The sequence below is a fragment of the Acanthaster planci genome, linkage group LG10 (genome assembly GCF_054643075.1).
Source record: "Acanthaster planci isolate LZ-2023a linkage group LG10, COTS_SCS, whole genome shotgun sequence".
NCBI lineage: Eukaryota > Metazoa > Echinodermata > Asteroidea > Valvatida > Acanthasteridae > Acanthaster > Acanthaster planci.
This window is the reverse complement of record NC_141786.1, coordinates 4077076-4104339: the sequence shown is the minus strand read 5'-3', so window position 1 is coordinate 4104339 and position 27264 is coordinate 4077076. Positions and strand designations below refer to the sequence as shown.

The 27264-nt window shown below is 43.4% G+C and overlaps 2 protein-coding genes across 3 annotated transcripts; one reads left to right on the top strand and one right to left on the bottom strand.

The window, feature by feature from the left end:
• Positions 1–42: 42 nt before the first annotated feature.
• LOC110986505 (uncharacterized) lies at positions 43–10810 on the bottom strand. The gene is made up of 11 exons (XM_087142294.1): positions 10666–10810; positions 8509–8649; positions 7635–7720; positions 7265–7326; positions 6978–7110; positions 6463–6530; positions 5488–5725; positions 4708–4805; positions 3106–4237; positions 2608–2692; positions 43–1394 (listed from the first exon to the last, which is right to left on the bottom strand). The coding sequence occupies exons 1-11, from the start codon at positions 10808–10810 to the stop codon at positions 1039–1041; spliced, it is 2544 nt and encodes an 847-aa protein (XP_086998420.1). The 3' UTR covers positions 43–1038.
• On the top strand, positions 10763–20795 carry vps26c (VPS26 endosomal protein sorting factor C). 2 transcript variants are annotated; one of them, XM_087142296.1, is made up of 7 exons: positions 10763–10867; positions 13367–13510; positions 15279–15428; positions 15962–16117; positions 17227–17404; positions 18162–18287; positions 19388–20795. In XM_087142296.1, the coding sequence occupies exons 1-7, from the start codon at positions 10763–10765 to the stop codon at positions 19468–19470; spliced, it is 942 nt and encodes a 313-aa protein (XP_086998422.1). In that variant the 3' UTR covers positions 19471–20795. The 2 variants fall into 2 exon arrangements, with proteins under 2 accessions (XP_086998422.1, XP_022104118.2); XM_022248426.2 differs by lacking the exon at positions 10763–10867 and adding an exon at positions 11861–11992.
• Positions 20796–27264: the final 6469 nt, after the last annotated feature.

Here is a 27264-nt window from a genome sequence, read left to right as displayed (position 1 = left end):
TAGTTAAGTGTCAAGTTCTGTTGCACTTTCACAGAAACTCACTTTCTGGGGTACGGAGTACTAATGGTTTATTATTCTCAGCTTCAATTACTTTGAAAGGGTTTACTTCCCATCCATTATGAAAGAAAAGGAAAAACATTTGTAAGGGAAGGAAGAATGCATTTTCTTCAAGCTGGCCCTTTTCAGCCCCAAAGAAAATCTTTCCTGACTATACAGTTCTTTTGATTTGAAAAAAACAAACTCTGTAGCTACCCCTCAGTTTTCCAAATATTCCTTCCTTCATGTAATTAGCCTCGAGTTCCTTAAATTAACATGATGACATTATTTTGGTAAGCAATAAATAATAACTGTTACTGCTTTTCTTTGCCAATGACACAGTCACGAAGCTTTGTCAAATTTTACAGCTGCTTACAAACCAAACTTCATTTTAAACTGTGAACAGCAAAACATGCAAATAGCGAGTGACTTTCCTCATCCGATCGATGCTGGAAAATAGTTTCATTTTTTTTGTTTTGACTAATCAATGCTAACACGTTGACTGCCACGCATAGTTTCACGGGACGTTTCCATTTGCCAAGCGATGTACGCATGCGTGCATATTTAATAAGTCAATTTGAGGAAGAGTATTTTATACATGTACCCTTAACACTACTAGCAACGCATCTGTTGTGTTCTCAGTGACGTCAGTGTATTCAATTCACAATACAAAAGCCTTTCGTTTCCTATAGGTATAATCAAAGTGGCAGAATCCGGTACACCTGTTGCTACGAGTATACTCGAGGTCGGCTGTCAACATGTTAAAAAGTTCATAATTTTGCTACATTTCAAATTTGGTTAAAAAATAAATTGAAAACCTCCCTAAGGAAATGGGTGAAAAGATTCCTTTTTAGCTGTCTGTTTATAATGTAATTAATGATTGAGTAAATTAATAAACAAACATACAGATTGGTTTCTAGTTTTGATTCTGAATACATCTGTATTTGTGATGACAGTAATGTCGGTCAGAGGTGGAGCCTTCAGTATTATAATGCAGAGTGTTCATTTTTGGATTAGTTTCTTGATTCTTGAGGACCTCCGCAGAATGGGCGCAGTTTTGGGACTTCGCCTCTTTCTGGAGCTGGTTGTAAGATCCACCTCCTTGATGACCTTGGGACTCGGGGTCTTCAGGACCAGCGCGGCAGTCTTGAGGATGGGCGTGGAGGCCTTTTGGCCGACTGGAGGGGATGACTTGGAACCACGCCGGGGCGTCTTTGAAGTGGGTGTTGCTGTTTTCTTCTTGCCAGGTGGGTGGGGTTGTGGACTGGGTGTTTTTAGGACTGATTGGGTGGGTTTCTTGGAGCCATCGAAAGGGATGCCTGGGCTGGACTCCAGCTGCTTCTTGTAGTCCTGGGAGGCTGGGCGAAAAAAACAAAAACAAGAAGTGGATATTGCAGGTCTTCCTGTGCCATTTACAGTGACATAGATCCTGCTGTGCCCCTTACAATGACGCAGGTGCTACTGTGCCCCTTACAATGACGCAGGTGCTATTGTGCCCTTTACAATGCTGCAGGTGCTATTGTGCCCCTTACAGTGAGTGATGCAGGTGCTACTGTGCCCCTTACAATGACGCAGGTGCTGTTGTGCCCTTTACAATGCTGCAGGTGCTATTGTGCCCCTTACAATGATGCAGGTGCTACTGTGCCCCTTACAGTGAGTGATGCAGGTGCTACTGTGCCCCTTACAGTGAGTGATGCAGGTGCTACTGTGCCCCTTACGATGCAGCCGTACTGTGTCCCTTACAATGACGCAGGTGCTATTGTGCCCTTTACAATGATGCAGGTGCTGCTGTGCCCCTTACAATGATGCAGGTGCTGCTGTGCCCATCACAATGATCAAGGTTTTACTAAGCCTATACCACAAAGCAGCAGGGAGTACATGCAGCATCTATTTTTGATCATTTTTTCCACTATCCACAGGCGACAGGACACTCAAATTCAAACATGATACAGTGTTTGTACATGTATGTAAAACCAATGTCAAAGCAACTGTGTTGATAGAGATGTCTGAGAATTCTCCAAATACATCACTTGTAATTCCCATGCTTAACTGTGCCTACAATCAACAACATGCAGCCATGTTACATCAGCCACGGGCTAAAGGAGGGTGTGACAAAGGCTGAAGGCGTCTGAGCTTTTATCAGGAAAATGACACCAGTGTGAAGCACCCAAGCGTGACGTCATGCAGAACCACTAAATGCCATACAAAGGAATGGAGAACATGCCTGCATAGCTGACCTGCTGGTTCTCGTGCTAATGCCTTCTACACATATTTGTGCATGTGACGTATTCACTTTAGTACTCTCGACACGTAACAATGCATATTCCACAAGTTTCACTACTTGTTACGACCAAACTCTTCTGCCGACAAATTCGCACTGTGGATCACCTTTAAAGTATGAAATGTATACACCAGTGGGATACAGGAATTATTGAACATTAAAAGGACATGTGTGCACACCAGCCTGATTTGGGGAAGCTGGGTTGCATCTTTACCACTTTCAGGCATGAAAAGCTAAAAAAAGGGTTTGATTCCATTCTCAGGCTGACTACACGAGACAACCAATCTTACCATGGGCTTTGTTCAGGCCAAGCGCTATCTTGACGCGTTTTCTGGGCGTGGGTTGGTCAGAGTCACTGTCATCGCAAAGTCGCGACTGTAAGGAAAAAAAAAAAAAGAAAGATTCTCAAATTTTCATGTCTCAGCCACGTACAAAGTTCCCTATCAGGCCACAATGTATCTTGAGTTATGCCGTATTATTGGGGATTCAACCCCCAGGCCACGTATAGATTGACAGATGTTAACTGAGGCGATCTGGAAGAAAACTGTGTGGTGAGTTGACAGGACTGAGGGTTCAAAAAACATTGTGGTGTACAACTTGACTAGACCCTTAAAAACAAAAGTCTTCAAAAAAAGCGCACAGAGAAATGTTCAAAATGATCCTGGAACTTTGATCAGGAAGGAACAAAGTCTAAAATTGTTTATCAGCGCCAATGATGATGATAACTGGTACCCATGTTATTCATTAGCACGCAGCCTTATACTGTTGCCATTTAATTTTAAGTATACCTTTGTTTTTCTTGGCGGTTCTGTCTTTGGCTCGCTCCCTTTCCTGACCGTCTTTCGTCTCACCAATGCAGGGGGTGTGCTCACTGCCTGGAATGCTGCGAATGGCTGCTCCACCTTTCGCTTCCCTCCTTCTGACACTGTTTTCTGGCTACCTGCATTCAGTTTTGGTGATGTGCTGCCGGTGGCTGCTGAAGCTTTGTCGATCTTGGAACTCTCTGTTGATGGGCTTGGCTCACTGACCTCGGAAACATTAAGCTGGATTTCCTCCTGAGAAGTGTTTGTTTCCTCCTTGTTTGTTCCATTTTGTGCACTGAAATCTGAAGACCCCTCTCTTTCTGATTCATCCACGCTTTGTTTCTGCCGAACCTGTCTTCCTTTAAGCTTTTTAGCGCCCTTTTTTTGGGACACTGGATTTGATGATGCCACGTCGACCACTACAACCTCGTCAGTCACCTTCACGCCCATCTTGGGATCTTCTTCAGCGGTTGTTTCTGTCTCCTGTGCACCATCGTCACTTGGGCTGGGCCCTGGGACTTCCTCTTCGCTGCCCCCTGACTTCCTTTTCTCCCCTCTCATCTTCTCCACGCTTCCACCGTCCGCCTCATCTGAACCTGGGCTGGGCATGGCTTCCAAGACATCATTTTCTCGTAATGTGATGCTTGCACTGACGACGGACTCCTTTACTGCGACGGTCGCTTGTTCAGACGGTGCACCTTCTTCATCAAGACCCTTCTTCGCGTCCTCCAATTCAGACGACATCTCCTTCTGTTGCTCGGCATCTGCTGGGGTGACTTCCATCGTCTCTCCTTCCACTTTCTTGGCCTTCTTCTTCTTCCTCTTGCGCCGCTTCTTCTTCTTTTGGTCCTCCTCGTCTTCGTCGGTCCAATCGTCCTCGTCCGAGACATCGGCGAAACGCTTGCCCGTGCCTGCCGCATCCCTAGCGGCCTGCAGCTTGACCTTGGCGAGTCTGCGTTCTCTAACCTGCTTTCCACCTCGACGGGTTGGCTTCTTCTTCTTATCCGGCGGGAGCCGCTCGCCAAAGATGCGCTCGGTTTCGTCATCGTCATCCTGGTAGTCCAGGAGGGAGCCCACATTGTAGTCTGGGAAGACGCCTTCGGTCAAATCTCTGAACCTAGAGTGAACAAAAATGATCTCTAATTCCTTGGGCACGTTGTATTTTACTGTCCATCTCCTTGTTGACAAAACATTGTGGCAAAATCCCACAATATTCCATCAACTCAATGCTGCATATCTTGAGCTGGCAACAATGAATTTCTTATCGCATTGGTAGAAGAGTAGATTAGACCACAAAGATGATGCCTGTACTGCCCGTTTGTTTGCTCAACCAATCAGACTGTTGCCAGGTAACACTCCACTCATTTTATTTGCTTCATACACTCCAACCCTTAGGCAGAGCACGCCATGCTATGCCATGCAAACAAACACAGTCCTCTGCAGGCTGCTAGAAGAGACTTTGTGATTGGTCAGAATGTGATGCATGCGTGATGTAATGGCCTGCCCAAATATGGTAATACTCCTGACTGAACGTGAACGCCACCATCAACACATGCACAACTTGTACTGAAGGCAATTTGGACTTACTTTTTCACGATGGCATACACTTTTTTTCGGGCCAAGCCTGGGGTGGACTGCTGGCTGGCAAGGGTGAAGAGACGATCTGCAATAGCTCCATAGTCATACTAGAAAGAAGAGAAAAGAAACATCAGAACTGTTCCAGACATCTTCCGATATGATTTTTTTCTTTCCTATTCTTCTTACTGCACGACCTTATTCCAACTTGGGGAGTCAGGTTGACTCAGTTATGTTTTCCTTCACTTCAACCTGAGCGACACGGGTTCGAATCCCACTCAGGTTGGCGTGTGGATCGGGTTTTTTAGTTCCACCCTGATTCCATGGATTTTGTCTTTTCTCAGTTGCTATTTCCAGGCTAAGAAGGTACAATTCCACAAACACTTTTAAGGTATCCTTGATATCATTGCTGGAAATACATGACAAACTCTACTTAGAAATAAGCACTTCCAAAACATCAGTGAAATACAGTGCAAATGGATGTGGTGCGTGTACATTTAACAAATTCTACTCTGGCACTGCAGAATACACCTTGCGTATTGCTTCAGAATAAAAACACCCACATGTACCATTGAGTCTACTTTGGGTATGACAAATCAAACATACCGTCATTTTTCATGTAGTGTGTGTCTGCATTATGTGCAGGAAAAACCGTTATGAAATCATGTGGTATGCAGCTGCAATTTGCATATAAGGAGGATTACCGTGGTACCGTTTCGCATGCTAAGTAAATTGCTTAATATCCGGTAGGGAGGAGAATTTAAGAATTGTGAAGCAAAACTCCAGACAAACCTTTAATTTGGGCCTTGGTTTGCGCACAAACTGCTTTTTCTGGTTGATTTCTTTTGGTCCTTCCTCTTCATCCTTCTCCAAGTCCTCCTCACTTTCTTTCTTCCTCTTGTCGCCGTCTCCCTTTTCCTCTCCCCCCGAGTCGATTCCCTCGTCCTCTGACTCCACCGGGAATCCGACGTCCGACTCGTCCACGATTTCCTGGAAGAAGCCGCGCAGGATGACCTTCAGTAGGGTCTTGCTGCAATGGAGAAAATGGTGACAAGGTGCAAATTGATGAGACGACCTCACAGAAATATCTCTGACAGTAGCGCGGTAATGAAAAGACCAGGGTTGTAATTGGACGTTTCGACCAGAATGCTCTGGTCTTATTCAATGCCGTGTATGTGTACGAATAGGGACCCACCTCTGTGTACATTTCTCGTTAAACGTAAGTTGATATTCACACTGGGCCAGTGAATCAACTTATTGTTACACACTGTAGCATATACATGAGAATTGTTCCGTAACTTTGGGGTCAAACATTTTGTCTGAACCTGTCACATCTGACATTATGATTTTGTAATGTTGCTGCCGTCCCAGGTGCAAATGGACAATCAAATACGAGCAACCCTCTCCGCCCTCTAAAGGTACCCATTTACATGCTCAAGGTCACAACATGTATCTAGTTACTGAATTTGAACCCCCGACCTTATGTTTGGGAGTTACAAGCCCTAGCCACAAGCCCACGTGCTTCCACTTCTACTATGGGACAGTGCTGAGGCCGATCGCAAGTCCTTTAGCAAGTCCCTTTACGAGTCATGAGTAACAGGGTGAACAGTGACACAGGAATACTTTTGTCACGGTTCATTTGAATAGCTTGCGACTTAAGTCAAGACTGGATAACTTGTGATGGAGTTGCAAGGACCGACGATGGATTCGACTTCAACACTGTTCTGTAACTATCCAAGGGGGTACATTGGAGATATGGATACTCACTTATGGGTTGTCGTCATCAGGACACAGAATGGATCAATGAGTTTCATGACTTGATCATTTGGAGTCAGCTATGATAAAAATATGAATGTATAAGAAGACTTTCAACCAACAAATTGAAATTGTGTAAGGTTGCTTGTGCTTTCTTGGGATGTGAGTTAAAGTATGTAGTAGCCTTGCTCAAAGAGCACATTTCTGTGCTGATAAGCTGTAATTTTCCATCTAAAAAGATGCCCAAATGGTAGGGACTTTGCCTACATGTAGGTGCCACACACATATTGGCAGTATTGAAATGTTGGCCTGGCACCTTTCTTTGTCACTTGCCAAAAAATTCTTCTGACAAGAGTTCTCAAAGAGAGGCATCTCTATTATAAGTCTGTAGCATTTTGTTATTCCGTCCCCCAGGCATGGTGTGAACCACTTTTGAACGAGAGGCGCAAATCCTGTTCTGCTTGCATTGCTTCATGTCCAATCATCCTATTCTTGGAGACTGAGTTTTGAAGGCGGTGGCAGCCTACCTCATCTCCCCCGCATCTTGCCAGCTCCGCCCGGTAAATATCGATGAAGTGATAGCGTAGGCCGTCGGGTGAGGCTTCCGGATCCGGGCTCAACGGCGTCTTACACAGCACGGCCAAGAATTGATCCACAAGGCTGCAAAATGGGGATACTAGTATGACCATATCTGGGCTACGTACTGCGACTGAACACATTGTCTTGGAAAATCACGTCAAGTTTATCAGAGCAAGTGGGAAGTCACTGACTTTACTCCCAAATTATTTCTGACCAAAATCTTGCCAAATCCTACCTCTCTTCCCAGTTGTTGTTCCTTAAAACAACCAGAACCTGACGAAAGCATCGTCTAATGAACTAACAAAAGGAAAAAGGACCAAAAAAACAAACTTGTGAATACGGAAAATCAGTACAATTAACAATACACTCACTTTTTGTCAAAGTTTTACAAGCAGAAAATGACTGATTTATTTTTCAGTTGGAAGCAAATGCAAAAATAGTTTGAGAAGTCTCAGAAGAGAAATTTACAGTACATTTGTCTGAAGCCGGAAATAAACGTGATTGTTTGATGAGGTTACAAGAAATGTATAAAAACGTCAGGCACTGTCATACACTTTGGACTCGACATCAAACATGAAATCATACAAATAACAACAACAGCTTACCATGAAAAATTTGTCCATTCGTAGCCTGTCTATTCCAATCCACTCCCTCTTCATTGTCAGGAGAAAGGCATCAAAGAAAGCCATTGCTGACATGGGGAAAAGCAAAACAGGCAAACAAGAAATGTTTAAACCTTGCTTTGATGTACGTGTATCATAAATATGACAGGAAGAATTTTTGAGTTACAGAGGGCGCCCTCACCCAATTCTGAAGCAAAAGGAGGTGGGTCATGCCAGAGATTAGAGGCCCAAAAGTGTGAACTTTTTGTGTCCCTGTTACATCTGACTTTTTATTATTTGACAGGGAAATGTCACCGGAATTGATTTCAAACTATTACTGTTTGTTTAAGAGGTTAACTTGCATTAACCCTTCTATGCTGAAGTCACTTTTGGGGTCACTTGGTGAACACCTCAAAGAGGCACAGCTGTGTTGTGTTGTGCACTGCACCAACTGTCCCTCACAGGAATATCAGATTGCACTTTTGTGCTGCCCAACAACTGTGCTTCACTGTTTCATGTGCATCATTGTGCAGTAAACCAAATGCAGTGAAGAGGACTGCACAAAAGACCCTGGGTCATTTTGTGCTGGCAATCTACTGTGTACACACTGAACCTGTGCATGTTTGAGTTCCATATAAAAAATACATGCTCACCAGTGACTGTGACATTTCTGCTGTAAAACCAAAGGAGGGTTAATTCATGACTCTTGGAAAATAGAAAATGTGTTCTCAATTTAAAAAAATCACGTCAGATGTGACGGTGACATGAAAAAAAATGGACCCCTAATTTCTGGAAGTACCCAGGTACATGTGTAAATTTTAACAGGTTCTACTCTGTTCATTTAACAGAATTTCTCAACTTGTTTTTGAGTGCTTACATCCCTGTGGTGTTGTGAAGCTGTGAACGAGGTCAGCGATTTTATCAGCCATCTCTTCCTGGATGACAGGCTTATCGCACATCCACATGCAGTAGAAGAGCCCCTTCCACAGCCGCATGAGCTCTGGCTCCATGCCAACATCTGAACAGCAAAGGATCAGAAAATCGAACAATTTGCAACAAAAGCCAGCATTGGATATCTGTTACTCTTTCTTTGATTTCTTTTACATGTGGGGTACTCGGTATGTGTGCCAATATCGGACAAAGACGGCGGAATTAAGTCCCAGACTAGAGCCAGTCACCTGGTCTTTATTTCTCCTTATCTTTGGCCTCTACACATGTACATGTACGCACATCTGTGGAACAGTGCCACTGGTTCATGGTTTAGCCATCAGAAAAAAATGATGACCATGTTCTAAAAAGGCAAATTTAGCTGGGATATTTATTAAAGCATTTTCTTAGAAAACAGGTTTTTTTTTTAGACCAGTCTCAAAGGGTGTCAAGTATGTGTAGTCATAGAAGTGGTGATCCTGGTGATGTCTGGACAATCTCAGGATTGAGACACAAATCGTAACTCAGAGACCATGAAGCCCTTTTCTTGGGAGACACAAGTCCCCTAAATGAGAGGCATTTCTCTCCCCAGTGGGCTTGGATTAAAGAAACCCACATGCTACGTGTAACTTTTATCAATTTTTGTTGCCAAGCACATGTATTTTCCGTTCATATAAGTTATTTAATTTTTACCGTACAGGTAGGTACATAATTTACTTGATCTCTTTCCATCGTTCTTTTTAAAAAAGAAGTAAAAAGATTTTACCAATACTTGGAAAATTTGTTCTGATGCAGTCTCTCACCCATCCTTTACACGCATTTTTGTACACGTACATGTAAGTTCCACTGCCATGATTGCAGACTCCTGCTTGTAATCTCAGAAGAAAATGGTAGAAGTTTTTAAATGGTAGCTTAGGGTGTTCTTTTCTGCTGAATTCAATTATGTACATATATGGCAGTGGTACATGTAGGTCCCCAAGACCACTAGAAAAAAACTGTCCAGATTTTGGGCGACACTCTTTCTTTCAGGGGGACTGATTTTGTCCCCGAATAAAGAGGCTTCTCCGGGTTTGAGGACAGTGTCCGAGTTGTGGTGTGGGATGTCTGACGGCTCAACTGACCATTTTCATGTACCCACTTGACTTGGAACAACTCGACCGTTGAGACAACATGGCTGTGGGAAAATTCCACCGTTTACAGTTTACCCAGTCATCCATTGAAGGCCTGAACAAGATGGAGTGCGGGCCATTTAACAAAGATTGCAAATGGATGTTTTTGTGCAAATTTGGATGTGTTGCCTTACATTGCAACATTGCAACTGGACTCGCCAGCTATGACTTGCACACGGACCTGGTGATACAGCATGCATTGTGTTGGCTGCCCCAACATTTGGGATCTCATTTTCTTAACAGGAAATTGTGATTAAAAATTGTCTTTTTCCACACCTTGAACATGTAGCTCCTCTATGTAATTTCAGAACTTTTTAAATTTTAAGTGTTCAACACCAGCATTTCATTCATTGAAATAAGGCCCAAATAAGAACAACGATTTTAGTTCATTTACCAAATCAAGCCTATGAACATTTAATCTTTCCAGTCAAAACCCACACTCATTTTTGTGTAAAAAATAGTTCTGGGGGTAGGCCCTATACAAAATAGGCCTAGTCACATTCAGTTTGCTCTGCATTACCATGAATTACAAGTGTACAAATATCATCCTGGACCACTGTAAAATATCCCTCCTTCAAATTAATTTTGCTGTGCTTTGCAGAGTCCAGTGGAATCCAAACTTAAAACAGCCTACTAGGTTAAAATGACATGTACTTGAGTATTCTCTTCAACTTTCAATATTAGTTCAAACCAAACACTAAAAAGAAAAAAATACTTAAAAAATATTAGCCTTCCTAGCGATGTAACTGTGAAGCGCAAGCCCACTACGACAACTGACCACTAATCCAACCAGTCGAGTTGTCTCCATGGTCGAGATGTCCCGAGTCAAGTTGGCATGGCTGGCAAACACGGCGACGGGCCGCGCCAAGCTGTCCGAGCCCCTTATCATGTGCCGCATTTTCCCTGTACTGTTCAGACAAAAAATACTCAGTGTTTACCTCCAAGTTTCAGAGATCGAGCGGCAATCCATCTCTTCAGTTTTTTTACTGTCCTCTCTCGTATCTTTGTGACATTTCCTGCTAGTCGTTGGGCGAAATGAATGTCCAACCCAAACTTAAAGTTGTCTTCAGTGGTCGCCGCCATCTTGCTATTTCGTACACGTGTGCTGTTTTTCGGATACCTTGTAACAGAAAATTAGAGGTGCACTCTGATTACGTGATAGCCATCATTTCCATGCATGAGTTTTCTTCAGCAGCGGCGTGGCTCAGGGGGAAGGAGTCAGTCGCCCCCCACTTGCATTTCGAAAACTGATTTTTTCCAACCCACGTTCCTAGTTCATAATGTTCACGATTATGTACATGTACGTGTATACATGTCCCACACCCCCGCCCCTTAGTGCTCCGAGTCGACCCCCCCTCTGCTGTGCTCAAAATCCTGCCTACGCCGCTGCTGGATTGATAAAATGGATGCCGACTGCAGAACTTCTTTCCTTTCAATTTAATTCACGCACATATCAATCCCCTCAATTGTATTTAATTTTTATGATAAGAAAAAAAAATTGGTTGCTTTAAAACAAGGAAACATCTGAGGAAGATGCTTGGCATTGAAACATCATTGAACCACTTTAAAAAATATTACATTCCATTGCATTTTGCATTAGCAACGAAAGATTTCAGCAAATTGACATAAAGAACCATTGAAAATCTGTTAGAAAGAAACAGCAGTTTGACACCCAACCAAACATATTAAAAGACCTAATTTGGCATTTGAATGGCCACAATGTTGATTATTTCCAAGAACTGAACCAATAGTCCTTATTCATTTTTGATCATGTTCCCTGAGTATATCTTTTTACTGTAATCAATAATCAAAAGGGTGGTGCCGGACCACTTTCAATTCAATGCCCCACTTTCATTTCATTCAATAGCACTTAAAACATATTATGTAATGAATCACAAAATTTTAAATTATGAATCGTCGGAAATGAAATTAATCTGTAATGAACCTTTCCATTGTTGTCAATTTTATTCTTAGGTATCAAAAACAAAAATGGTATTCGTTTTCAATTAAATAATGGCCCTTCATGATAGATAAGTTGACAAGCTTTCGCTTTAAAGATGTCGCAGACCTTCGGATCTATTTAGAACAGATCTTTTTTTGCATGTGCGCTAGAGACATGCTAGAGGGCGCAATTCAGGCTTAACAAGATGAATAATCAGCTACATGTAGGGGCGGTGTGGATGTGCGCAAGGGGTGACCAGCTGTCTGAAAATGGCATTTCTCGACATTCGGCTGAAGAAAGTCAACAAGATATACTACGAGGGGGTAAATATTTGTCTTAGTTCTTTTCTAATGTATGCAACAGTTTGCTAATTTCTGATATCGCCCGACCAATCATACCCAGCATTACACCTCACATGCTCAGCAGCCACGCCATGGCAAGTCGTCATTTTGCAAGTGAAGTACATGTAAATAGTCTTTACTAAATCAAGCATTGGTTAAGGGCATTTGAATAATTTGTGCCCTTGAGAGTTGTTCGAATGAAGTATGTCTTCTTTATTGGCTGCTGTCATTGTTGTACAGATTTGAGAACATCAAGATATTGTGCAAAAATCATGAAAATGGAACCAAACACTGGCCCCAACCATGACGTCACATCACATACAGCACAGGCTCACGCTCACAACTTGTGTGTTTTGGTTTTTTTTGGCACTAGGCCCACATGTACATGAAGACACAACTAGTAACATGTGGGGGAGAAATGTTTGGGAAGGAATTGTACTTTTAGTTTCTGCACATGAACCGGTAGAATAGATATTGGCACGATTGGTGCACCAAACGACATGTCACAGCTTCGCTTTTAAAGTGGAAATTTGCATCAGTAAAACCAGGCATGAGAATTGTAAGAACGGAATTTGAAGGTAAAATCTTTTCTCAGCCATTTGAATGCTCATTGTACTTCTGTTTTGCACTAAATTTCAGTCTGAGGAATGAGCCCAAAATACCTGATGTGCATGACGGTCTTTACCTTACCTCACCCATGTACATGTAGATGCACTGTAAATTTGATTTACTGGATGTCAACTTTCATGTCTGCATGTTCACTGTGTAGTATTTTCTTGAAAAACAGATTTGGGACTGCTGTTGTTGATAAAAAGAAATAGTTTTAAATTGTTGACAAACGTTTACAAAGACTATTGGTAGTTTTTATCACCGTGTAATTCACACATAATTTTCAGCTCCAAGCACAGTGCACTCGGACAAGAACTCGTACTCAGAAGTACTGGCGACCAATGCAAGCACTCAGGCTTGTAATACAGGCGATTCTCAACAGCACACCTCCAAGAGTTTGCAACATGTTGGCCAACATGTTGCACAAAATCTGTCGATCCCATGCGCATTTGGAAAGGGTCAACAGATTTTGCACATTGTGATTGGCCAATGTGTTCCAAACTCTTGGAGACATGCTATTGTGAAACGCCCGTATTGGAAGCTAAAGTACTTGTACTCACAATTTGGCAAAGTACTTGTACAGTTCACTTGGACTTGAATGGTAACCAGCAGTCCAAGTACTTGGCAGTACCTGGTATTCAGAAAAGAAGTGCTTTAATACACCACTGGATCTGTTTTGTTATTGACTACCGGGGATATTTGAGTGTGTTTTTTTCTGTCTTACAAATATACGTGTACAATATACAGGATGTGCTAGCAGGATTAGTGGTTGTACAAAGTAAGTCGGATGTCCAGCATCAGGGCATCACGCTGGTGGTGGACGGCTCGGTCAACCTACAGCTGAGCTCGAAGAACGTTGGGCTGTTTGAGGCTTTCTACAACTCAATCAAGGTAAGACTATAGGTTTAGGAATCACATGGCAAGAAGTAATAGATACGAGGCGAGTAAGACTTGAAGTTGTGTTTTAGCCTTAACCCTCCAAGGTCTTTTTGCTAGGTACCCTCCACAATCCCTCAAAAACCCTCCGGCAATTCCTGTCAATTGGTATCCTGGAGCAGTGTGGAGAATTTCATACATGTATGATGAGAGCATGAACTTAGGCATGGCCAAGTATAAACAACACAAGGTCTCTCCCGCAGCCTTGGCACTGTGCATCCTTCACAATCAACCACTTCTTTTGGCCAGTCTTCCTCCATCCTCTGAACCTCCCCAAAACCTCCTGGAGGATTTTAGTGGATCCAGGAGGGTATTAACCCTAACCCCCTAGGCTCCTGCACTAGACAGCATACTGAACCTCACAAAATCCAACAGGTTCATGTACTTGTCTATGTACTTGTACATTCAGGTTAGTGTACCAAACCTGATAAACTCCAACAGAATGAGCCCGTTGGAGTTTGAGTGATATGGTATGGATGGGTCTATGCAGTATAGGATGACTTGCACTGAACAGTATCAAACCTGACAAAATCAAGCACAGTCCAACAATTGGTACAGCAAGCCAGACACTGCACACAGTGACCCGTGTGTGTCCCAACTCACACAGAATCCAACACCATTTCCCTGGGCCTTTCATCCCAAGTCTCACAAAATTCAACAACAAGTTCCTCAGGTATGGTACCAAACCTGACAAAACCTCGCAAAACCTGCTGTTGGAGTATGGCACGTTTTGGGCAGTTAGGGTTTAGAGTTAGTGGTGTGTTCGAGTCTGTCATGTACATGAAAGACTCCTACGTTGGGCCACACTTCAGGACTGTCTGGTGACTAGCCCAGTGAAAAGTTCACCACAGGTCCCGTGTGGAGTGTGCAATTGTGGACAAAACTGTTTGGACACGTTTCAATAGCCAGACCCTTTGCAGGCTTCCCACTCCCCCAGTCAATGTTGTCTTCTCGAGCTGGAGTGCAGACCGTGCGCGTATTGAAAGCGGGGGCAGGGGGTGGGGAACCCAATGAGATTTGACCAGGATTGCAACTGGTGACACGTCTGGTCACAGACTCATGTACATGTACCACGTCGATCAAGTCCAGTTATTGTGTCAGTCACATATATGAATCTATATGTACATTTTCAGTTATATGGATAGCGTGGGAGGGACAGAAACCAATAGGTTTGTCCGAGTTCATTTGAATTTGATTAGCACCAGGTCCCAAGCATAACTGTTCTGTTGTTACTGTATCTCATGATTTGAAATGTAAAATACGGCTATTACGTCCCTTTCCACTTTTCAAGTTCATGGCACCGTCGGATGAAACCAATGTTGTGAAGCAACAGAGAGCCTTGCCAGAAATAGTTCCATAACTAACCTCCACTCATCTTCCTTTAGACTTGAAAACTATTTGAAAAGTGAAAATGTGGTGTGGAAACACTAATGAAGGAGTAAAAAAATACTTCAAGTTCTCTTTGAAAATACTTGATTGTCATGGCCCCGTAGACTTTGTGCACAAGTTCTAAGGTGGAGGTTTGTGGAGTTCTAAAAAGAAAATTTTGCTTTCCCCTTGATCTGCCGTAGAAGATTTGGAGAATGTTGTTAGCTGAGTGAGTAAGGCTATCCTGATTTTATTTTTCTATGTTTCCAAAACTGAAGGTCACAGTCTCACATACTGAAGTATTTCAGAAACTTTAAAAAAATGTCTGTTTTTTATTTCTGTGTAATATTTCCAGCCCATACAGCTCCTGAATTACGTGGTTAGCGTCGCCAAACCGGGCAAGATTCCAGCCGGAAAGACAGAGATCCCATTTGAGCTTCCCCTGAAACCCAAGGCCAATAAGACCCTGTACGAGACCTACCATGGAGTGTTTGTCAACATTCAGGTAGAACAGAAAATCTAAAGTGACTCCATTATCTGATGTCTTTCTGGTTGGGTTCAAGACATCACTCAAAAGCTCAATTTTCAGTACCTAGTCAGTTTACTCACTGTTTTAATGTGTATATTTTTTTCTGGTTTCAAGTAAAAACAAATCCTTGAGGGTTTGGAATGAAGGGTCAGAGTGCAAGATGCCAGTACGAATCCTGGTACGTGTATTTCAATATAAATCTTTTCGTACACGCAAGGGGATTAGGGCCGGGACAAATTCTGGACTTTAGTCATGGTGGCATAGTGCTACATATATTTTGGATCATGAATTAAAAAAAAAATTCAGTAGTAATGCAGCAGTAATGTGGTGATAGAAAAAAGTCACAAGTCTTGGAGACTGAAGTCATATTTCTTCAAACCCCAGTTAATCTGACCCTCTTAAACAACAGCACATAGCAATTAAACTGTGTCTTCATGTGTGGATGTGCAGATTGCAATGAGTCACATGCATGTACTATAAACCAGCATTCACTTGCATCAACTCTGCAGTACACCATCAAGGGGGAGCTGAAGCGCCCTCTATTGGCCAAGGACCTTACCAAGTCCATTGAGTTCATCGTAGAGTACAAGGACCAGAAGGAGAAGGCGCAGCCTAAGCCGGTGCCGTTTGCCATCACGCCCGAGTCCCTACAGAACATCAAAGATGTAAGTATACCTTAGAGCTGTATTGTCAATGACCCTACGGGATGCAGCAAAAGTCTACTACATGTATGTATGAAACAGTCTGGTGCACTTTGTTACACTGGGCAATGAACAGCTGCTGCACATCCTGGCTATGTTGAGAAAATGGGAGCTAGTCCCATTGGACAATGTCGCTGTTGGATCTTGTGGTGACTGGCAACCACAGACTCCCAGGCTGTCTGGCCTTGGGGAGGACTGGCCTGTTGGATCTCGCCTGCAGCCAAGCCACTTTGACAAACGATGCAGTCCGATGCGTCTGGCAGGGTTTCCAGCCCACATATACTGCAGGGTTAGGGTATTGCCCGCGAGGAGAGACTTGGACACCTGCTGATGGTGTAAAACACATGTCATAGGCAGAAAAACTCGGGCCTGCTCCAAATGGGTGATTCACATAATGTGCAAATCACAAGCATGGCATACATAAATGAGATGAAATCACTTTTTCTGTCAGAAATTTGATACCAGAAAAATCCTGTGTTCAATTCAAAGAGAGTGCATTTTCATTGGATTTCATGCATTGTTTTCGGTTGCACATGGCGTCCAAACTGCTCATTTACTGACTGTGCTGACACAGATAATCCCAGACACTTTCTGGGAGTGTTAGTTGCAACAAAGCTCAGCCATGGCACAGAGGACACTCGAGAGCCTCACATACTGCCACGTTCCTTGATTAGTTTGAGCCTTTGTGTGTGTCCACACACAAAAGAAATAACTTGAGCTTAGGACGAATATGCGCCCCGAGCTGGACCAAGAGAGGGCGCAATTTTCCTAGCAACGGAGGCTCTTTTGGTTGGAACTGCACTTTGCTGGTTCACGAACGACTAGAAATGCACTCGTTTTGCTTGCATTGCAACTAACAAAATGAACACTCCCCACCAACACGGCTCTTTTCAACCAATGAGGGGGTGCTTCTGCTCATGGTGGAGAGATGTCATAGGTTACGGCACATGCAGCTGCCAGGATGTGCTTGCATCTCCGCTTGGGTTTAACTGACACAGACAACCCCTGCCTGCTTACACACCATCCAGCGTGAAGCGTGGCTACAGCTGTTGCGATCTTTTCTTGTTTTACAGAAAGGTGGCCTGCCCCGCTTCAGCATCAAGGGTAAGCTAGACTCGGCCATCTGCTGCATTAAGAACCCCCTGACCGGTACGGTGGTCATCGAGTACTGCGACGCACCCATCAAGTCAGTGGAGATACAGCTGGTACGAGTAGAGACCTGTGGCTGTGCAGAGGGCTACGCTAGGGATGGTAAGGTCCCCCGGTCCCATTTTTCCCTAGCATGCTGTTCAAGAAAGTATTCCTGTATCCGAATTACTTGGCTGCGGCTAGAGATTACGTACAAGTCTGTGATAGCAGCCAAAGCCATTTCCTACAGAGTCATGCATAGTTTTAAGCCGTAGCCAAGTAATTTGGATGTGCTCAGTAGAAATCAACAGAGAACCAGTGACAAGCAGTTAATACGTGTTAAATGACATTTTGGCTGGTAACCGTTTTTTGTCGGGGCAAATACTGCACCTGATTAGATATGCGCAGCATCAGTTCAGTTGTCTCGACCAATATCACATGATTCTGACAGTCTCTTGTCATCACATTGCTAACTTGCTTTTGCCTCATTATCTCGGCCAATTCTGCTTGGTCACAGTTATACCATTCCACAAGTTGGTTGTAAAACATCAGTTTGGTGCAAGGAGCCCAGACTAGCGCTTTCCTGAGCGTTCATCCCAGGGTGCCTTATTATATGTAAAATGTAAGTTATGGAAGCAAGTCTATGCATAGCCGGGGAGTTGCAGGTTGGCAAGATTGCAGTAGGCTGAGGATTTTAGCAGCAAAGTAATGACACTAATTAAGCAAAATCGAGACAGAATTTTAAAAAAAGGGATGGTGAAAATGTGTAGAAAAGAATGAAAATGCCAATTTGCAACGTGCTAACAAAACCCTGGTTACCATCGGCATCTTCTTTCACAAAGTCATGTTTTTCTCCCCTGTACAAAATCTTCTGCCCCAGCAACGGAGATCCAGAACATCCAGATCGGTGAAGGCGATGTATGTCGAGGGATCACTATCCCGATGTACATGGTCTTCCCCCGGCTCTTCACTTGCCCAACCCTAGCCACGAGTAACTTCAAAGTCGGTAAGGCGGCTCGCTCTGGCACTTCAAAGGGTCCAGCCTGATAATATGAAGTTTTCATGGAAAGGAGTTTGTGTTACTTTCTGCTCATCTCAAATTTAGGGAAAGCTGTACAACTTAAGTTTCAGTAAAAAAATGCCTTTTTAAGCATTTTTAACCGTTTTTTAAAAAAGTTTTTCATGGCTTTCCTAATAATTGACTCTGCTGTGCTGTTTCTATGTAGTCATGACAGTAAGATACTGTTCATTTTGGGGATATCTTGTTTAAATTATGGACCCAAAATTTTAAAATAAAAAAATTTACCCCAAATATTTGTGAGAAAAACTTCAGTCACAGGCTGACAGTCATGAATTCAAGAAATGACAAATCAACAAATGAAACAAAATTTGTGACAAGAAAATATCAATTTCTGAGGCACATTATAGTGCAGAAATAGTTGTAACCTTCGAAGTTTCATGACATCACACTCTTTTTCATGAATATGCAAATGCACATTAGCATGGACATCAAAATGGTACCAAAACTGCCCTTAAAAATGCCACCCAAAAAAATTGAGTCGGGTTAAATAGGATGCAGAGGGCTGCATGGACACAAATTACACAACCTAGGCCCTTGATGTGCAGTATGTTTGAGATGAGTCAGTTGCAGATCTAGAGGGGTGTAGGAGTGGTCAAAGCACCCCCCGTCCTGCTCTGAGACAAAAATAGCAAAAAGATATGGGGAAAATAATAAAATTAACTACAGTATAAGTGCACCGATACCATTGTAAACAGTGTATGACGTGAATAATGTTTCATCATCATTTCTGCTTGTCTACAAAAATGAAACATTAAAAAAAACTCCAGTCTCAACCCCCCTGGAAAAATTTCTGGATCAGCCCCTGCTAGTCATGAACCACATAGCATGTTGCACATGTATATAAGATATGATTGTAACATTGAAATCTAGATGGAAATATCTGCAGGTTTGAAACTTATTAACTGTGCAAATATTCACCACCAAAGAACTCAAGTTTGTCTCTGAACCATTGGCAGATGGTGTCTTTACAACTCATGCTTGTTGAAGATTACTCAAGGCAACCTTGTGTCTGACTTCCTTTTCAGAATTTGAAATCAACCTGGTCATCGTCCTGCAAGATGACCACCTGATCACAGAGAACTTCCCTGTCAAGCTAACTCGCTTCTAGCCTCTGATGACTTACAAGTGTGGCTGTGGCTAGAAATAATGTATGCACCTATGGGAAGCCACTACCTTACGGCTGCGGCTCGTTGCCATAGAGGCATATGATACTGTCAGCCACAGCTAGTTGGTTTTGACAAAGCCTGAATTCTGTCCAGCACCTGCATACATAGGGGGCCTGCTACATGGGTGTTGCCAGGATTTTATTGGGGGGAGCCACATTTTTTGGGGAGGAGAGATTTCTTCGGGAATTGAAAGCACTCATTAGTTACTGAATAATAAACGACTGTGGGATAGGCGTTAATTTCAAGTTTTTTTTTCAAGCAAATTAATGATTTCAATTTCTTTTCTCTCTCTTTTCATGTCTTTCTCCCCCCTTTGTTTCCCTTTGTGTTTTCCACTGTTTAAGTCGTCTGGGGATGGGGGTGTAACTGCCTCCCTTGGGTCCTCTCGTGATGCCCTCATGAGACTACGGGGGCATAATTGAGCAGGCAAGGAAAGAGGGGGTTTATAATAGATTTTACACAACACCTGAATACTTTACTATTGCACACGTAAATCCTTTCTTAAATACAGGCCTTGTCTTGGATTGGTCATTGGGAGGATGATATGAATTCTGACTGAATACCACGTAAAAAAACAATCAGGACAACAGAAACTGTACTTGGTGCCCGATAGCACTGTTGACGGGGGATAACCCACTGAGACAAAACAATTCCAAGGCACTTGGGCCCCGCAGGCACATTTCCAAATGAAACCATCCATGTGTCTTAAGAGCGAGCATCATTTTGAAATTTTGTGCAGCTACAGTCGTGGTTGCACCTTCTTTATGGTATCTTTGTTATAAACAAGAATAAACTCGAACTTAAAACTAAGGAGCAATATACCTACCAGTCCAGTTGCACCGATGGAAATTTGTCCCAAACCGATGTATGATGACGTTCTTATCGACGCTCTGTGGTTTGTAGCTTTGCCCTTGTGATGTAAAGTGACTCATTCTTGTGGCGTTGCAACAATTGAAGAACAGCAACTTCTAATGTATATATTAATTTAAAATGTATTTTTATATTTACAGATTGTGGAACTAATGTTGTGTTTGTCAAGATTTATAAGTACAACAATTGATTTCTGTGCATCTTTGGCCTTGCCAAAATGGCTGGTCGACGTTGACATGTTCATGTGGAACGGGTCTTATCACATGTGGCAATTTCTTGCAAGGATATTGCGGTTTAATGACATTCTTAATTTCAAATTATCAAATTTCCAATATTACCGAAGTTTGTTCGTACAGTTTTATCGCTCACTGGAAATAAAGAGAAAGATACACTCGAACGTTTGGAATCTGCTCCTGAGAGCTTGAAGGGGGGGGTTATGTAGAATGCACGTGCGGTTGCGGACCAATATCGTTTCTGTTTAGTTAATACTTCGACATTGTGGAAGACGCTTTATTACGTAATGATTTGTTGGCATTCGAAAATCTTGGGCGTTAGTCAGTTGTGGTCCCTTCCTCCACTATTGCTCGACGTCCAAGACATGAATGCAGTCGTGCATTTTGTCGGAGGAGGGTTCATTGACCGTGAATTTGCCCCCCAAATAGCTTGTGATACCCATGTCTCAGCGCTATTGGGTGTGTCAATGCACGAATGTAAATGTGCACACACGCATCATTCAGGTGAGAAACGGGTTTCCGGTTACACCATGGAATCGATCTCTTTTGGGCGAGGTGTGGTTCTTAAAAGAACCGGTGAGTGTTAACTTGACGCTTCGGCCAGTGTGCTCTGGCCGTCCTCGGGAGAGTGTGCCGGACTGGAGTGGATAGCTGGGTTCTTTTAAGAACCACACCTCGCCCCAAAGAGATTGATTCCATGGTGTACCCGCAAACCCATTTCTCATGTCTCTTCCACCGTGCAAAGCTTCAAATCTTGCTCATCATCCAGTTTTTTATCAGTCTTGCTGCACCACGCATGCATGCACTGTATACGACAGGTGTTTGGGGACTTAGCAGTACCTACGGTTCAGTTAGCTTTTCTTTCAAAAAAACAAATTCTCCATAGAAACGATAACGGCCAGAGCATTAGGTGCTTTCAACCCCGTCACCATCTTTGGGTATGGGCGGGGCACTCTACCAGCTGGGGGGGAAATCACAGAACAATAGATAATTCGGATACGTTTGTTTCCGATAGGGGGTGCATACAGAGGCTTGTTAAAGGCCCCAGCCACACCCTTCCCGTCTCCACCCGCCGTGCGGACGGTCTGACTGCTTCAGTCTGGTTTTTTTTTATCCATGATCTGAATTTGCTCCGGAATTAAACCCTGTACATCTTGGTGCGGGCGCCGGGTGATCGGTAGGGCTCATCGTATGTACTGGTATCCATCCTTCCAAGACCATAACCACATCACAGCCCAACACCTGTTCGGTTTCTTGGCATAACCGTCAAGCCAGAGGCGTAAAGAGGAAACATCCGTATTAAATCTCGAGGCTGAACAAATCAAACGGTCATTTCAAGATCACCAGCATTGCTTCTGTATATACTATCTATATTCCGGAAAATAACCCCATACCCCGAAGTATATTACTGTCCATCTATCCCAAGCGAATGACGGCAAGAAGGAAATTCAATAAAGAAATTACGAGAAGTCAACAAAAATCAAGCTGTTTCTCTGGTATAAAGCCACTAGGCACAAAAGCATGCTCTTACTGACACAAGGATAAACAAATATTACCAGCTATATTGGTCACAGCTGAGGTTATATATCCGCCCATCATCAACCCCATACCGGACATAACTGGCTTGGACTATTTTTGTTCAACCGGTAAGCCTCACAAGTCACCAGAGAGGAAGTGTCACTGACTTGGACAGCGGCAACCTCTTCCTTCTTACACAAAACCACATGCCCTGCGACTAGTGACTATTAATCAGAACCTGTAATGACACAGGTCAGTGACTCGACTTGAGTCCCACTCGGGTCACAGTTTTTGGCTACGTGACTCGAGTCCCGACGGGTTAAATGACTGAATTTGAATCGAGTCACTCGGAGCGAATGACTCAAGTCCAGGCCTCCTCAAAAGACCCAACTCGAGTGAAAGTTCATAAGACTGTCGGGTCGATCCCAAAAGCTGAAGAAAACTTCTCTACTGAAAAAAATATTTACAATGACTTGCAGTGCGGGTTTTTAATGTTCATGTCATGCGTTATCATCACAAGTAAGATGTTTTAGGACCACAGTTTAGTGACCCAGAGATAGGCCTGAATTTAAAATGCCCCAAAATGACTTCCTCTCATGGTTTGTTATCCCATCCCATATTTGTGACTCAAAACTGACTTGAGCCAAGTATGATTCGACTATTTTGCCTGTTATGACTTGAATTAAGTCACAAACAGTAGTGACTCGTTACAACTGTGGCACAAAAGCTTGACCCATGTAAGGGCTAAGCTGGGTATACGAGTTAACTCGGGTGCGAATTGACCCAGCCGGGGTTCCAGTTAATTCGGTATCACTATACCTGTATTATTATTAACAGGACGTTTCGTACGAGCTTCCGCTTTATCACCCTTGATTGTGGGTACGCATAGCCCAAATTTCATTTAAATTACCTAGTCTGGATGTTCCCAAGAGGACCTGCATAAAATGAAACTAAACATATATCAGCCTGTATTCACTGATTTCACGAGGCGATTGCCGGTAGAATTTTTTTTTCCTTTGGGAATACGACCTAGGTTCTCTAAAGCTTTTTTCAGCATGTGATTGAAAACCACGGTCATTGAATTGCAGCCATAAGTCTTTGAGGCGATCGAAGGATTCGATACTTGCTTTTCTAACATTGGTCTTTTCATAGTGTTGGCCATCTACTTGGATATGACCACGAGCCACTTGATAAAGACACGTCGCGTCGATACATTGATCCAACCCCATGGACCTATAAGTTCCTATGCCCGGACTCAAAAAGTAGAGGTGCGGCCAGCGTCCGAGTCCTTTCTGACAATTCTAAGAGGCAAGCATCAACCATCGACTGTGGATCGAATGTTTTAATCAAACGTTGCCACATTCCAGTTTCTTGATCTTCCTCTAGTCTGACAACCTGTGATCATCAAGGAAGACCCTCCAAACGTCTGTTTAGTGACACAGTTTACCATGAGCGTATCATGATGTCAGATTGATCCCGCTTCAGGACATCTTCGAATCGAAGTCAACGTCATCCTCGGGGTCTGCACCCCTCCTGTGCATTGCAACATCGGATGTCTGGGTCTGTTGCATTTTACATGGGAGATAGGAGCTGGGATTTGTATCGAGCAGTCATCCTGTCTTAAATATGCTCACGATAAGACGGAGACATCTTGTGTATGAAATTCACTGAGTGTGCTTTCTCGGCGGCGATAGGTCAACCAACATTAGAACGCGTAGGGCAGCACACTGAATACACTCTCAGCGCTGAGCTTGGAAGTGACTTCCTCTAAACGAGTTCAGTCACGGCAAAGGACAGTAGCAGCCCTCCTAAGCCGTGTTGACATTTCGTTATCAAGGGAGTGGTTGGTATACTCAATACTAGTGTTGGTAGGTGAATGGTGGGTAGGTAGGTTGCAGACTGGGCCATAACAACAGTTTCCTTCAGGCTGATAGCCCAAACGTCTTGTATTATGAACAGGAGAGGCGATGTAGCTAACTCGCGGAAGCTGCATGAACTTAATGGCGTACATCATCTGTGTATTGGAACTCCCTGACAACAAACTCCTCGACTTTCGGCTGACAGATTTTTGGTATGCTGTGTACAGAAAAGGTGGGAGCGACTGAGAAAGCAACCTTGTTTCAACATGTCAAGACCAAAATGTAGCCCTACCTGCCAGGCTTGCCATGCCGTCGTGAAATCGTGACAGCAAGCAGCTGCAGAGAGTCGGGATATCCAGCCTTTTGCACAACAGTAGTGATCGGGTCAAAAGCTTTAATCAGTAATTATAGGTCAATAAAGGCTACAGATAGAGGGTTGCTGTTGTTCCCTGGACCCTTAGCGTACAGTTGATAGATTCAGAAAAGCTGTTGTGGATCAACCAGGAAGAATTTTTCAATGTTACTCAGTGTACACATTTTCATAAATTCTGAAGTCCTGACATGATGGGTGCTATAATTACCTGTCCTGCCACAAAAGTCAAGGGCATAGGGTGGTGGTGGCGGGGGGTTGCCGGGGGACGCACCCCCCCCCTTCGCCAGCAGAAGGGAGTTTCGCTTGAGGTGGTCATATTTCAACCCAATGGCAGTCTGCAAGACGGATCTCAGCTGTTGAGGAACACGGTCATGATCTGATTCAAGTGCTAACCTGAAGAAGAATATACATGTATAGTATTGTGAGGGGAAGGGACGGTAGCAATCTGCTTTTCACGTGCGCACTTGCCTTTGTTGTTTAAATGCTGGAAGTTGGAGTTGCTCTTTCTTGAAAATCGCACCCCCGGAGCCAAAATATTCTACGCTCCTGAATGTAGGGATAGGCCTCATAGGCCTCTTCACTAATAATTTATAATTAAGCACGCATGCGCACATATGGCCTTAGCGGCAAGACGTGTCAGCGGGCATATTGAAATGTACGGATGCGACTTCGATATCATTCTCTCAGGTTTTTGACCTCGTTCAGTTTTTTCTTCAGAAAATTCCATTAAATCGCTTACGGTATTAGTTTCTCATTTACATGGAATTTTTAGTGCTCCGTTAAAAGATTTTAAAATCGAAATTTTTCCTGTGTGCACGAGATCGTCGTTTCTTAGTGTGGCCCCCTTCTATCATAAGTGGTATAGTGTTGTTGGAACCAATCTCTGCATTTTTTAAAAACCGCGATATTCAAAGTAGGCCTACAAGCGTACTGTACGTACATGAATACAGCTTACAGTACCATTGAACCTGGTCATAGCTTGGAGTACTACCGAAAGAAATGGTATCCATTTGTTGTGTTAGGGGTTGTACAAGACAAAGTGCAGATTCCAAAGAGAAAGAGATCGGGTTGTTCAGATTTCCCAAATGTAGAAAACAGCCAATCGAATGGGTACAGTACTGGTACATGTAGGCCTACATTGAAGCTTGGAGGTAAATTTGAATTGTGATGGAAGGGGCCACACTAAGAAAAGGGCAATCTCATGCGCCCAGGAAAAATTACGATCTTACAATCTTTTTACAGAGCACTGAAAACTTCACCTAAATTAGAAACTAACACCGCCAAGGATTTAATGGGATTTTTTTCTGAAGCAAGAAACAGTGAGTTTAATAGCTCTGTCGTTTTAATTGTGCTTGAACCCGACGCTCGAGGTCATGGATATGGACCTACGGTGAAGGGTCACCCTTACATTGAACGTGTCACACGGATGCATCCGGTACGGTTCATGTCCAACTGTGCATGGGTAATTTTGCGTAGATCTATGTTCACCTTCCACGAAGCGTACGTGACCAACGTGTACTGATTACTCTTCGGAGTAATTTAGGTCCACTGCCGTATTCCCAGTCAGCATAACAATCAGACAACTTGGAACTGTGTCATGTGAAAGAAAGCACGCACGCGATACCAGGTGGTGCATCATTCATTCTTGAAGGTAAATGTATGTATTTTTTCCCACTAATTTTACACCAAACGGATTGTTGACATAAATCGTCGTCGTACCCACGCAATGACGGTAGGCTGAGGAGCTATTGGCCTGCCTATACGCTTTGGACACACCAACAATGATATTTTATGCCACTACATGCATCTGCCAATAAGTTTGCAGAAACACTGCCCTTGGTTTGTGTCATTATGTTCTCGTTATCAATCATTTCTGGTTAAGAAACCATAAAGATTGCTCAAAAGCGCCTTTGGGGCACTGCGCAAGCCTGAAGAAACTTGCAGAGATGAGACAACGAGAGGTTGTTGCAGTGTTAGGCGCGGGGAGAAACCCCAGAGAAATACGACGAGTAAAACCTATAGACTCAGGTACGGCATTATGTATGGAACCCAATCCACGAGTACACAGAGCCAGGATTCGAACCCGGACCACGGTGGTGGCAGGCGAGGAAAGAACCACTGCGCCATCTCCCCTGCCTTGGGTTGGTGTCCGATATGACCCCAAATTCAACATGTATGTACCTTATACCCATTACTTTTAAAAGGCTCCTACTTTGTTTTTCTGCTTAGTATAACGGCGTCATTAGTTGAAGTTTTGTTCGCTGCGTGATATTTTTAACACTTTTCAGTGAATTATTTTGCCTTTGCATTGAGGGCCAGCCATACACTCCTCGATGGTTTGGCCCGCCCACTGATCAGCAAGATTACTTGGACGTGGACAGAGCTTTCGAGACGGTGTAGACAGTGACAAAATCCCCCTCTCATTGGCGGTTCGGGGAGGGAGTATTTTGACCACGAAGAGGCCAGTTCTTTTCAAGGTTGTGAATGAAAGAGACTGTAGTCGTAATAAGCCATTTGCGAGTTAAATTTAAATAAAATCTGGTGCACTGAGCTCTCTGACTGCACATAAACATAACGATTAAATTTTGAATTCCCCAGACTAAAACCACTGTTGCTGTGCCTCGTGATTCGGGGCAAGCTTTTGCGAAGCGATCACCATCTCTAGAATGGACTGGTTCCTTTGTGCCCTTCTTATCTATTGGGAACAGTGTATTGTTGCATGGCGTCGCTTATGTAACTAAGCAAAGGTTGGCCCGAATCACGAGGTATAGCAAGGAAGTATTGTAAGTAGAATTCAAGTTGTTATGTTCACATTAATTTAAAGAACTCAGTTTACCAGATTTGGGTCAAAGTTAACTCGCAAAAGGCTTATTGGGACCTTGG

What these genes read in the sequence shown, in the direction of transcription:
- vps26c (XM_087142296.1), top strand. Translation starts at nt 10,763, where the DNA reads ATGAATGTCCAACCCAAACTTAAAGTTGTCTTCAGTGGTCGCCGCCAT. An exon ending in CTTGTAACAGAAAATTAGAG is followed by an intron (nt 10,868 to 13,366) that starts GTGCACTCTGAT and finishes TACAATATACAG; the next exon opens with GATGTGCTAGCAGGATTAGT. An exon ending in CACGAGTAACTTCAAAGTCG is followed by an intron (nt 18,288 to 19,387) that starts GTAAGGCGGCTC and finishes CTTCCTTTTCAG; the next exon opens with AATTTGAAATCAACCTGGTC.
- LOC110986505 (XM_087142294.1), bottom strand. Translation starts at nt 10,810, where the DNA reads ATGGCGGCGACCACTGAAGACAACTTTAAGTTTGGGTTGGACATTCAT. An exon ending in AACAACAACTGGGAAGAGAG is followed by an intron (nt 7,111 to 7,264) that starts GTAGGATTTGGC and finishes CCCATTTTGCAG; the next exon opens with CCTTGTGGATCAATTCTTGG. An exon ending in AACCAAGGCCCAAATTAAAG is followed by an intron (nt 4,806 to 5,487) that starts GTTTGTCTGGAG and finishes TCTTCTTTCTAG; the next exon opens with TATGACTATGGAGCTATTGC.